The 10,744-nt window shown below is 52.9% G+C and overlaps 1 protein-coding gene and 1 long non-coding RNA gene across 3 annotated transcripts in view; both read right to left on the reverse strand.

Moving 5' to 3' along the window:
- Positions 1-10,744, reverse strand: part of LOC138681975 (uncharacterized) — an 82,869-nt gene that overhangs the window by 6,431 nt on the left and 65,694 nt on the right. The gene's annotated exons all lie outside the window — the stretch shown is intronic.
- PI16 (peptidase inhibitor 16) lies at positions 79-8,918 on the reverse strand. 2 transcript variants are annotated; one of them, XM_069770579.1, is made up of 6 exons: positions 8,515-8,918; positions 5,889-6,107; positions 5,255-5,364; positions 4,362-4,450; positions 1,901-3,907; positions 79-1,532 (listed from the first exon to the last, which is right to left on the reverse strand). In XM_069770579.1, exons 1-6 carry the CDS (start codon positions 8,668-8,670, stop codon positions 1,393-1,395), a joined length of 2,721 nt encoding a protein of 906 aa, XP_069626680.1. In that variant the 5' UTR covers positions 8,671-8,918; the 3' UTR covers positions 79-1,392. The 2 variants fall into 2 exon arrangements, with proteins under 2 accessions (XP_069626680.1, XP_069626679.1); XM_069770578.1 differs by having other exon boundaries at positions 79-1,535; positions 8,515-8,905.

Genomic DNA, 10,744 nt, shown 5'->3' on the forward strand with positions numbered 1-10,744 from the left:
AGAGCATTTTACAGATATAATAAGCAGGCCCCTGGCCTCCAGATCCCCCGGCAAGACACTGCACGCCCCACAACAGACTTTCACAACAGGATTTATTCAGTGCGTGCTCTGGGGATGCACAGGACACAGCATTATGGGTGGAGGACACAAATATTGGCCTTCAGGTCATTCTCCACTTCATCTGTTTAAGAAATCAAAGGATGCAACAACCAGAGAAGGGACTGTATCTCCTAGTCCCTTCCACCGGTCTGCAAAGCTTGTCACAATTTAAAACACCTTACTGGGAATCCTCGGGTGAAGGGAGCAGAGACATGGGGGAATAAAACACACAGTGTCCTAGACAGCGAAAGTGGTCCTGCAACAAGTCCTGGAACCACCAATAACCTCTAACATAATTTGTTTGGCTCTCTTGAGCTCAAATGGTACCAGCACACGTGATGACTTGTTTCTCCACGACCAGGTTCCACCACACGCAAAATATATGTCAAGTGGGATCTGTATCTAAATTCAAATACACTTAAGTTATGCAAAGAAGGAAGCCATGCAGAAGAAAGCTGTATGAAGGAGCTGGTAACTCCTCTTCAGCGCTGAAGGTTTTTCTTCTGTGCATGCACCTGTGTGCATGCACACGCGTAAAATAAAGTCATGGCAATGGACTAACTGTGGAATGGGTACATGCAACAGAGAGCAGAAGAGAGGGAGGCAAGGGTTGCAGAGTTGTGAGGAGGAGAAAAGAGTACATCTGGGTAGTACTGGCCATAGCTATACCAGAAACAGGAAGGAAATAGAAATCCTCTCCTGTGGATAAAAAAAAAAAAAAAAAAAAAAGCCACTCTTTTCAGACAAGAAGGGAAGAGATGACGCTTCTTCAAAATAGAGACAAAAAGACACATTAGGAGGGGAAAAGAGCATTTTTGTTGGAAACTCATCCTGACAAACACCAAACCCAACCACCATGTCTCATCTACAGACAAACACCAAAACCAACGACCATGTCTCATTGCCACTTGGGTTTCCAAGTCATTCTGCTTTCCCTGGGGACATGGTGCGGCGGGGCCTGCCAGCCACACAGGTGCGTGGGAGAGCTCATCACTTCCAGTTTGGAAATGGAACAGAAGCCCAGGCTGGCTGGGAAGAAAGGAGAAGGGTCCAAGGTCACCAGCATTATGGCAGACACCCTCCTGCCCTTGGGTCTCTCAGGAAGGGGACCAAGTTCCCATGGGACTGCCAGCTGCCCCTGGCTCGTCGGGGCTGGAGCAGATAAGGCAGCATAAGAAGAGAGTGTGTCAACCTGAATTGTCCATGGTGTCTCCCAAGCCTACCAGGGTTGTGGAACAACCAATGCTGAAGAAAGCCTTGGTGACTGGTGCAGGGACAGCTGAGAAAGACCATTCAAAGCAGAAGGCCCACCAGGATGACACTGGGTAGGAGGAAGAGTGAAAGCCCCAGGCAGGTACTGGGGGCTCCAGCTGTGGGCTGATCCATGCTTGTCTGGTCTGAGTTTGTCTCCGGTTCTTCAGTGTCCGGGGAACCTGCTGGCAGAAGAGAAGAAAACCTGGAGTTACTGCGGAAGATCTGGACAAAAGAGAAACTCCCACTCATGCAGATCCAAGACACCACAAGGTGCGAGGCAGCGGTGCACCGATCCAGCGAAGGCATGACACAGCTGGTGAGTTAGTGGGGAGCAGGCTGTAAACAAAACCATGCTTCACGAACGAGACATCCAACCAGCCCCTTTCAGTGTTAGAGGAAAGAGTGAGGAAAAGGGTTGGTGCCACATATGAGAGGAGGATCCAGAGGACCAGTCTGATACTGGTTCCTCCCAAGCGCTCTCCATGCTGCTTGGGGATCACTGAACATCTGTGTGTCCATGCCAGGACAGACTCCACAATTACCTTACCTGAGAGGGAGGTCTGGAAAGCAGGGCTCTGCCCTTTTTTTTCTTTGGAAGATGATGTTAAGCGCAAGAAGGTAGGCTCTTCAGGGCTGAAAACCACTGACTTTGAGGGGGTTATGAGCTCAGCTTTATTGAAACCTAACTTGATCTCTGGAACAATTTGGCTGAGGGATGGAAGTGGACTGGAAAAGGCTGATTTCTCTTTCCCGTCCTCTTTCACACCTTTCTTTGTTTCTGGGACTGATTTGGGGCTGAAGGTTGTGCCCATGCTTCCTAATAAGGCCGGATCCTCTGTAGTTAAGGGGCTAACAGGGTCTCCAGTGTCTACCTCTACTTCTGGAGATACTGTGTAATCCACATCTAACGTGGGCTCAAAGGAAAGAGTTAGCCCAGTTGCCTCAGTAGGATTGGGTCTTTCTGTTTCAGTGGGTTCTGGCTTTGTGGTTGTGGCAGTTTTCGGTTGTGTCTTTGCTGTTGTGGTAGGTGCTGGTGTTGTAGTGGCAAGTTTTGGCTTTGCTGATGTTGCAGCAGCAGGTGTTGGCTTGGCTGTAGCGGTGGTAGGTGTTGGTGTGGTGGGTGTTGGCTTGGCTGTAGCTGTGGCAGGTTTTGGCTTAGCCACAGTTGTGGTAGGTGTTGGTGTGGTGGGTGTTGGCTTGGCTGTAGCTGTGGCAGGTTTTGGCTTAGCCACAGTTGTGGTGGGTTTTGGTGTGGTGGGTGCTGGCTTGGCCGTAGTGGTGGTTGTGGTGGGTTTTGGCTTGACCATAGTTGTGGTGGGTTTTGGTGTGGTGGGTTTTGGCTTGGCCATAGTTGTGGTGGGTTTTGGTGTGGTGGGTACTAGCTTGGCCGTTGCGGTGGTTGCAGTGTGTGTTGACTTGGTGGTAGTGGTAGTTGTGGTGGGTTTTGCTGTGCTGGGTGGTGGCTTGGCTGTAGTGGTGGTTGTGGTAAGTTTTGGTGTGGTGGGTGGTGGCTTGGCTGTAGTGATGGTTGTGGTGGGTTTTGGTGTGGTGGGTGGTGGCTTGGCTGTAGTGGTGGTTGTGGTGGGTTTTGCTGTGCTGGGTGGTGGCTTGGCTGTAGTGGTGGTTGTGGTGAGTTTTGGTGTGGTGGGTGGTGGCTTGGCTGTAGTGGTGGTTGTGGTGAGTTTTGGTGTGGTGGGTGGTGGCTTGGCTGTAGTGGTGGTTGTGGTGAGTTTTGGTGTGGTGGGTGGTGGCTTGGCTGTAGTAGTGGTTGTGGTGGGTTTTGGTGTTGTGGTTTTTAGCATGGTGGGCTTTGGCCTGGCAGTACTAGTGCTGGGTGCTGGCATGGTAGGTTTTGGCTTGGCCATGGCTGTGGTAGCTGCTGGTGTTGTGGGTTTTAGCTTGGCTGGGGTTGTTGTTGGAAGTGTGGTGGCAGGTTTTGGCTTGGCTGTCATTGTGATGGGTGCTAGTGTTGCAGGTTTTGGCTTGGCTGTGGTTGGGAGCATGGTTGTAGGTGGTGGCTTGGCTGTGGTTGTGACTGGGAGCATGGTTGTGGGTGGCTTGGCTGTGGTTGTGGTTGGGAGTGTGGTTGTGGGTGGCTTGGCTGTGGTTGGGAGTGTGGTTGTGGGTTTTGGCTTGGCTGTGGCTGTGGTTGGGAGCATGGTTGTGGTTGGGAGCATGGTTGTGGGTTTTGGCTTGGCTGTGGCTGTGGTTGAGAGCGTGGTTGTGGGTGGGAGCGTGGTTGTGGGTGGTGGCTTGGCTGTGGTTGTGGTTGGAAGTGTGGTTGTGGGTCTTGGCTTGGCTGTGGTGGGCACTGGTGTTGTGGGTTCTGGTTTGGCTGTAGTTTTGGTGGGCGCTGGTGTTGTGGGTTCTGGTTTGGCTGTGGTTTTGGTGGGCACTGGTGTTGTGGGTTCTGGTTTGGCTGTGGTTTTGGTGGGCACTGGTGTTGTGGATTCTGGTTTGGCTGTGGTTGTGGGTTTTGGCATGGTTGTGGTTGGGGTGGATGGGCTTGCCTTTGTTGTCACAGGGGCTGGAGTGGTCTCTTCTACAGTGGGTTCTGGTAAGAGACGAAAAGTGCCATGGGTTAGGGCTAGGGTCAGCTGACCTCAACAGATCCCCTGCATTGAGCAGGGCCAGCAGAAATCAGCTGGGGGGTGAAGCAGCAGCTGACCCCTCTCAGGTCACTCTGGGCCATCCCCCACTCTGGGGTTCCCAACCTGGAGACATCTCATCTCCCTCACACCACCTCCTGCCCCTCGGGATTGGGGCACGCTCATGGGGCAACAATTGCTGTCTAAGGGGGTACGAAGTCCTTGTCCGATCCTCCTCATCTTGAGGCAGCTGACCTGTTTTAGGGGCTGCCATTGCACCTGATGTCTCATGGTCCAGCCCTGGAACTGCTGGTCCAGGGCTTCCTGATAGCTCCAGGAGGGTTCAGAGCTTGGACCCCAACCCAGGGGTCTGAGTCCCAATAGCCCGTCAAGGAACACGCGCCGCTTTGCTTCACTTACCACACAAGGAGTTGACACAGACTCTGCCCTCAGGACACTGCGAACATGAGGGTCCTTCCTTGTATGGCTTTCGGCCTTTCATATTACCCCTGGAAGCAGAAGACGCCAAGAAAAACAAGGCGTGAGGAGAGGGAGAGACACCCATCCCAAAGAGGGGGTCTGATTCAACTGGAATATCCCAGCCAAGGCAAAACTCAGCATTAATGTAAAAAACAGGTCTTGGTCTCCTGCCACAGACTGTCAGTGCCATTTACTCAACGGCCTGACCCCAAGGCTGCTAAAACCAGAGGAGACAGCTCCATGGACCAGATCCTTCACCACCCCTTAGAATAGGGCAGTCAATGGGCATTTGGATATGTAATTTTGTCTCTCTTCTGCTCAAGACCCCTATAAATGTCTGCAGTGACCAGTCACTCTTGTTGGTCTCACCAGCTCCAAGCAAGTAGTCCCCAAGGCTAGTCCCAGGGCTTTGCAAGTGAGCACCCACCTCTCCTCCCATGTCCAACCCTTCCTGCTGGTGCAAACGTGCTTCTCCGCCCCAGGCAACCGCTGCTGCCGTTGGGGAAGAACAAGGCACAGAGCAGGGAGCTGCCATTCGTAGCCCCAGCTACCGCGACATCAGCCTTGGGCAGCTCTCACGGAGAAGGTCCCTCCCTGGGTCTGTGCCAGGAGCTGAACCAGACCTCAGCAGTCGCAATCACGGGCAAGGATCACCAGACAACCCTTCCTTCCTTTGTGACCAACCCAAGATAACAAAGGCCTTTCTTGGAATCGCTTTGCTGTTATTTCTGAACAAGACCAAATCCTGCTCTGCTATAGGGACCGAAGGAAGGACATTTCCAGCACAGAAACCCCATCAAGATGCACCAAGCCATGCAAGGCATGGGACTTACGGTGGGTAATAGTTGCAAACAAGCAAGTACATGTCCTCTGTTTCGATTCCTTCAATCTTCTCGCAAAACTTTGCCCCACAACCGATCTGATGCGTGCTTGCCCAGACCACCTAAGGCAAAGACCAGGGCTGAAAGTGAGGTGACAGGGGGAAGGCAGATGCCCAGATTCCATATCCCCATGTTGCTTTAGCATTCAGGATGCTGCCCCTTGCCCCTGTCTGGGCCACCTTCCCAGCCTAGGGCTGCAGCCCACATAGCCAAGTGCCACAGCTTTCCTCCCATATAGTCCATCCAGGTAGAGCATCACCATCTCTGCTTTGGTCCTGGAACCCTTCATCCATCCATCCTCATATTTACCACCACCATCTCTGCTCCTCCTTGCTCCCACCCAAGCTGTGAAGAAACACTCTGACTTCCTATCTCTGGCTAAGACAAGCTGGCAGTAGCCAAACAGGGCTGCAGAGCTTGTTTAAGAAAAGTCTTCTCCAAACGGCTGGTACCATGCCCAGGTCCCCCGTATCATTGTGATTCCTACCTGGTTCCCCATCCCTTTGCAAATACTTTGGGAGGAGCTGGGGCTCTGGTACAGCTCCTTTCTCAACAGCCCCATCCCTCCACCCCAGCAGCCTGGTACCTGGGTGTAATGGCCACACATCTGGCCAGGCACACACGTGGAAGTTGTCAAGTTGTAGTATTTCTCCTCCCCATTCCAGTCTTCCACAGCGAATTCTAGGTCCAGAGTTGGGGCCATAGCGAAGAGGTTTTCCCCCCGTCGGCCCCTCTCCTTGTTGTGGTCCCAGATGCACTTCTCTGCGTAGGCTTGAGCAAAGGCCTCCAGCTCTGTGTCCCAGCTCTGAAAGGAGCTCGGCGTCAGCATACAGAGAGAGACACTGGGCTCTCTGACGTACACAAGCACACATACCAAGGAACCCCGGGCTCTCTGGCCACAATTTCTCCATTCATGAGTAAAATTCAAATCCGTATTCAACAAAGTCCTCAGAAGAGGGGAGCTCCACAGCAAGTCCCAGCGCAAACCAGACCTTAGCTTATAGGTCAAACAGGGGAAGGTCAGTGCATCAGCACAACTCTCACAACCTTGCCCAGAGAATCTCTCACATCATCGTGGGGCATCCTCAACTCAGTGTGGAGAAAACGTGAAGTCGGATGAAGGGAGGAAACTCACCCCAGGTCACGCAGAAGGTGGCCTGGGGACATCCCTCTTTGACCAGGGTGGGGATGAGAGGAGAGCGGGACACATCTCCCGCAGCAGCTGCACAGAGCCTGGGAGCACACGCTCCTGGGAAACCTCATCTGTTCGCCTGGATCTGAGACGCGGCCGGCCGGCTGCCTGCCAAGAGCCCCCTCCAGAGCAGCAGCGGCCCCGCCGCCAGCTGAGCCCACTGGCCCATGGTCCCCCACCAACCACATTGATATGCAGGAGGAGGAGGAGGAGAGGTTTTCTTGCAGGAGGCACACAAGGAATCCTGCGCCGCAGCTGTTTGGACCGCCCTTGCGCCATTTGATGGAGACAGCAGTTTTGCTTCTGCAGCAGGCTGGAAGGCAGCCCAGCAAACAGCGGGTCCTCGGGGTGTCGAGGGGATGTGGACGGGCCCCTGAGCGGCAGCACTGAGGTACTGGGGGGAAGGAAACACTGAAATAGCTGGTTGACCTCCCACCATGGCCCCAAGCCAGGCTGAGAGCGATGGCTGGAAACCCAGTTTGGGGAGTGCACACTCCTCTCCCTCTGGCACGGAGCTGGGGTCTATAAAAAGGGACTTGCACCTGCAGGATTTGCCTCATTAAAAAAGAAAAGTGGCTTTAGGCTATGTATCCCCCCCCATCACCTAACTATTTCCACAGCAACCAGATCCGTATCCCAAACAGAAGCGTGGGGTGACCTCAGGCGGGCACGCTGCCACGGCAGCAGGTGAACTCCGAGACGAGGACAGCCCAAGCAAACGTCCCAGGAGGGAGGCGAGGACAGAGCTCTCATGGAAAAGGGCTGCTGTAAGCTAAACATTTGTTGTGCTTCAACAAAAAAAAGCCTTTGGCTCTGGACTGCAAGCAGGTCCTGTACGTTTAAGCAGAAATAGAGCAACTCTGCGAAGAGGAGTATCTCAAAGCACACAATCTGCAATCAAAGCTTCAGCTGGGAGCAGCAGTCACTTGTTCAGAATTGCTGCTGACTTAAGGACCCTGCGAGACTGTTTCCCTCAGGCTTTCTCTAAGACTTTGGCTCCAAAGCCCTTATTCTCTGAATTTTCTGTATCTTGCTCTGGTGGGAGTCTGTGGGATCATGGTGCTTAGGGTTCTGGCTCTGTCCCCTTTGAGTCTGAAGTCACTAGTCAGACCTCCTATACCTGAACATAGCTTTTTGTCTCATTTGCCCAGTAAGCTCCCATTTATCATCCCACAAAGGTTTAATTCAGTGTGGGCAACTTTTGGGCCAGACAGGGAAGTCTCCTCCAAGCACATTGTGACCGAAAGAGGAAAGCACTCCAACTATCCATGATAAACAGTTGTCCTCCTCCTCCAAGCACGTTGCAAACAGTGAGAAAAATCACGTGTGGTGCAACATAAAATGTGATAGCCAAATTTTAATCAAATCAAGGGTCTAAATAAAACAAAAAGCAGCACCAGCTCAAGAGCTTGTTTTTGCTCCCACTGCAGCCACATGTGACGGTGGGCACTTGACTCAGTTTCACCAAACAAAACGGGGGATCCCTCACCTCCAGGACAGCCATACACAAGTCATGGTGGGCAGTAGCAGAGCAATGGAAAGCCCAAATAACTGAATGACCTGGTGGACATGTTTGAAGTTGACATTCCCTCCTACAGATAAAAGCCCATTCACCTCCAAAGACAAATAAAATGCACCCGGCGATGCCCCATGCAGCAGGATTCCCCCCCCAGCCTGGGGCACTTGCTCATGGCAATGTCTCACCTGCCTTTCCTCCCCATCACAAGGAGCTCCAGCGGGCCCTCATGTCAGTGAGATCTGCATCGCTCTCACGCAGAGCATCAGGGGACTCAGATCACACTTAGGAACTTCCAGAAACAATCAAAAACAACTCTTTCAGTGAAAGGAAACTCATCTCTTTAGAGGCAATTGAGGGAACCCCTCCGTTGATACCTAGTTGAAGCCCTACACAAGAATTGCTCTGCCTTCCCTAAAGAAAACCCCTACCCCTCCTAGCATTAAGATCGAGGCTTGCACTACACAAACACCCTGACATTCCCCTGCAATCAAAGCCACTTACCATCTTCAGCATATCCATAGCAGGAGGAGAGACCTGGGAGCGGTATTTATTATGCTCATCCAAGATTATCTTCTTTTCTTCATCAGTCAGGGACCAGCTCAGCTCCAGTGCTGTGAGCAACAGGAAAACAGGAGGAAGACCTGAGCTCAGCATCATGCAGCCAGCTTCTGCTCTTAGCAGCCCACGGCTCTGGCAGTCAGATTTAAAGCACCTCCCAAAAGCAAGGAACACCCAACAGCTTGAAGATTGGGGAGGAAATGTATTTCTTTATTAGAGCAGAGTTTCGGAGCCACGCGGTACACACCCATCTCGCATATCGGCCTTGATGGAGAAGCAGCAGTACGGCTGGTGCCAACGAGCACGCAGGGTCCACTCCCCGAGACAGACCCTGTGCCTGAAATCGTAATCCCTGGATTGACATTTTCATCCAAGCCTCTGCTGCTCCAAACCTCAGACATCCCCTTAACCCTCAAGTTATGGGTCCTCTCTTCTACCTCTCATCCCTTTTCTCCTAAACTATAAAAATAATCCCTAAGCAACCAGCAAAGCCCTGTTTTACAGAAAGGGCTGTCCCTGGAATGCACTAGCAACTTCCCAGCCAGGAGTCAGAGCCCACCTCGTCCAGACTTGTGCCTGTGCACTGGCTGTGTTGGGGGAAAGCAGTGTGCAGCTGAGGAACGGCCCCCCCAGGGCTCCCCCAGCCTGCTGGGGGGTGGTGGTGGTGTAAGCAGAGGGTTGATGCCCCTTCCCTGTGCCATCAGGAGAGGAAGAACAGGCTATAGAACTGAAATTACCCCCAAAAGGGGAGTTGATTATAGCTGCCTTCAGGGCTGGGTGGAATAACCAGCCATTAGCTCTGCAGGGACAGGCTGTGCTCCCTCCCCAGGCAGACACCTGGGGGGCTCAACATCAGGTGTCCCAAATCGCACTGCCACAGAGACAGTCTGGCAGAGACCCTCCAGCCTCTTCCTCCCCATCTGTGATTGTGCAACCACCCCGGCTCTGCTCCAGGAGCTGCCTTTGGGGATCACAGGCTATTAGAAAGGATCAGCGGGTGGGCAGCTCTGGCTAGCAGAGCCAAGTTAATCACACGCTGTTGGCTCTGCCTCCCCCCTCTCCCCTCCTGGCTCCCCAGGCAATGCTTTGCCATTTGCCCTTTTGCTTTGGACCACACTGATCACCTCTCACCACAATAGCTCTCATACTGCCCCTGCAAATCTCTTACCTCTGCATATTACCTTCTCCTTCATCAGGTCCAGGGTCTACCGTGCTCTCAGTAGTCCAAAAATTTCTGTAAGCAGGGTCTGAGGCTAACATCTCAACAGGCTGTCTTCAACTCATCTGGTCAAACCAGAGGTTCCCATTTATTGCTAAGGTGAACTGCAGGACAGGAATCTGGGTCAAGGCAAACCCGTCTCCATCACGAGACACCTCAAAAGCTCTGCTGCTGCATCTCCAGAGACCCGGAGAAACAACTAGAAAGGATCAACACTGGCTCCAACTCCTGTGGACCAGCTTGCTGGGGCCTGGCTTACAAGGAGCAAGGCAGCACTGAGAAGACCCCAACGCACATACTGGTCTCTGCAAACATGATGCAGAGATGAAGGGCCAAGTTCCACGTAGCCCCCGGCACTAAAGCATCCTGACTAAGCCTTGCAGGAGATAGCAGAGCAACAAGTATTAAGGAAAATGGGACACTCGGGGCTCGTGGGGGAAGAGAAAAGAGCCCTAGAGGAGTCACCCTCAGGGCACGTGGCTCATGGGGAAATGTGAGTAACAGCCAATGCATTTGGCAAGGTCAGGCGGGGCTGCTGGCAAAGGGGGTGCAGGGCCATTTCTCAACTCCCCAACCTGCCCCAACAGCTCTTTCTGGAGCCAACGTCTGAAGCATCAAGACTAACACCACGAGGTCCAAGCCCCACCCTGGAACTGACAAGCTCATGTCCAGCCGGCATTAGGTAAGCACATGAGGAATGCAGCTTTACTTCTGCTCACTCAAGGAACAGCCTGTCCAGCGCATCCCTGGGGAACCAGCAGTCTCGGCACAGGAGACAGGAGCTGCATGCCAACACCTGATGGGGTGTGCAGGGTCTGGCTCGAGGCTGGTGGGCTCCAGAAAGGCACAACTCTGTGCTGCAGAAGCAACCAAGCCTGGTTTTCTACTGACTCACGTTTTGAGGGTCTTCAGCGTGGCTTCTCTGGTGTCTAACAAGGCTAATGCATTGTCTGG

This window comes from Haliaeetus albicilla, chromosome 26, assembly GCF_947461875.1.
Source record: "Haliaeetus albicilla chromosome 26, bHalAlb1.1, whole genome shotgun sequence".
Classification (NCBI taxonomy): domain Eukaryota; kingdom Metazoa; phylum Chordata; class Aves; order Accipitriformes; family Accipitridae; genus Haliaeetus; species Haliaeetus albicilla.

What these genes read in the sequence shown, in the direction of transcription:
- PI16 (XM_069770578.1), bottom strand. Translation starts at nt 8,670, where the DNA reads ATGATGCTGAGCTCAGGTCTTCCTCCTGTTTTCCTGTTGCTCACAGCA. An exon ending in CTGTGTCAACTCCTTGTGTG is followed by an intron (nt 3,908 to 4,361) that starts GTAAGTGAAGCA and finishes GTCTCTTACCAG; the next exon opens with AACCCACTGTAGAAGAGACC. An exon ending in TTTCCAGACCTCCCTCTCAG is followed by an intron (nt 1,536 to 1,900) that starts GTAAGGTAATTG and finishes CTCTTCTGCCAG; the next exon opens with CAGGTTCCCCGGACACTGAA.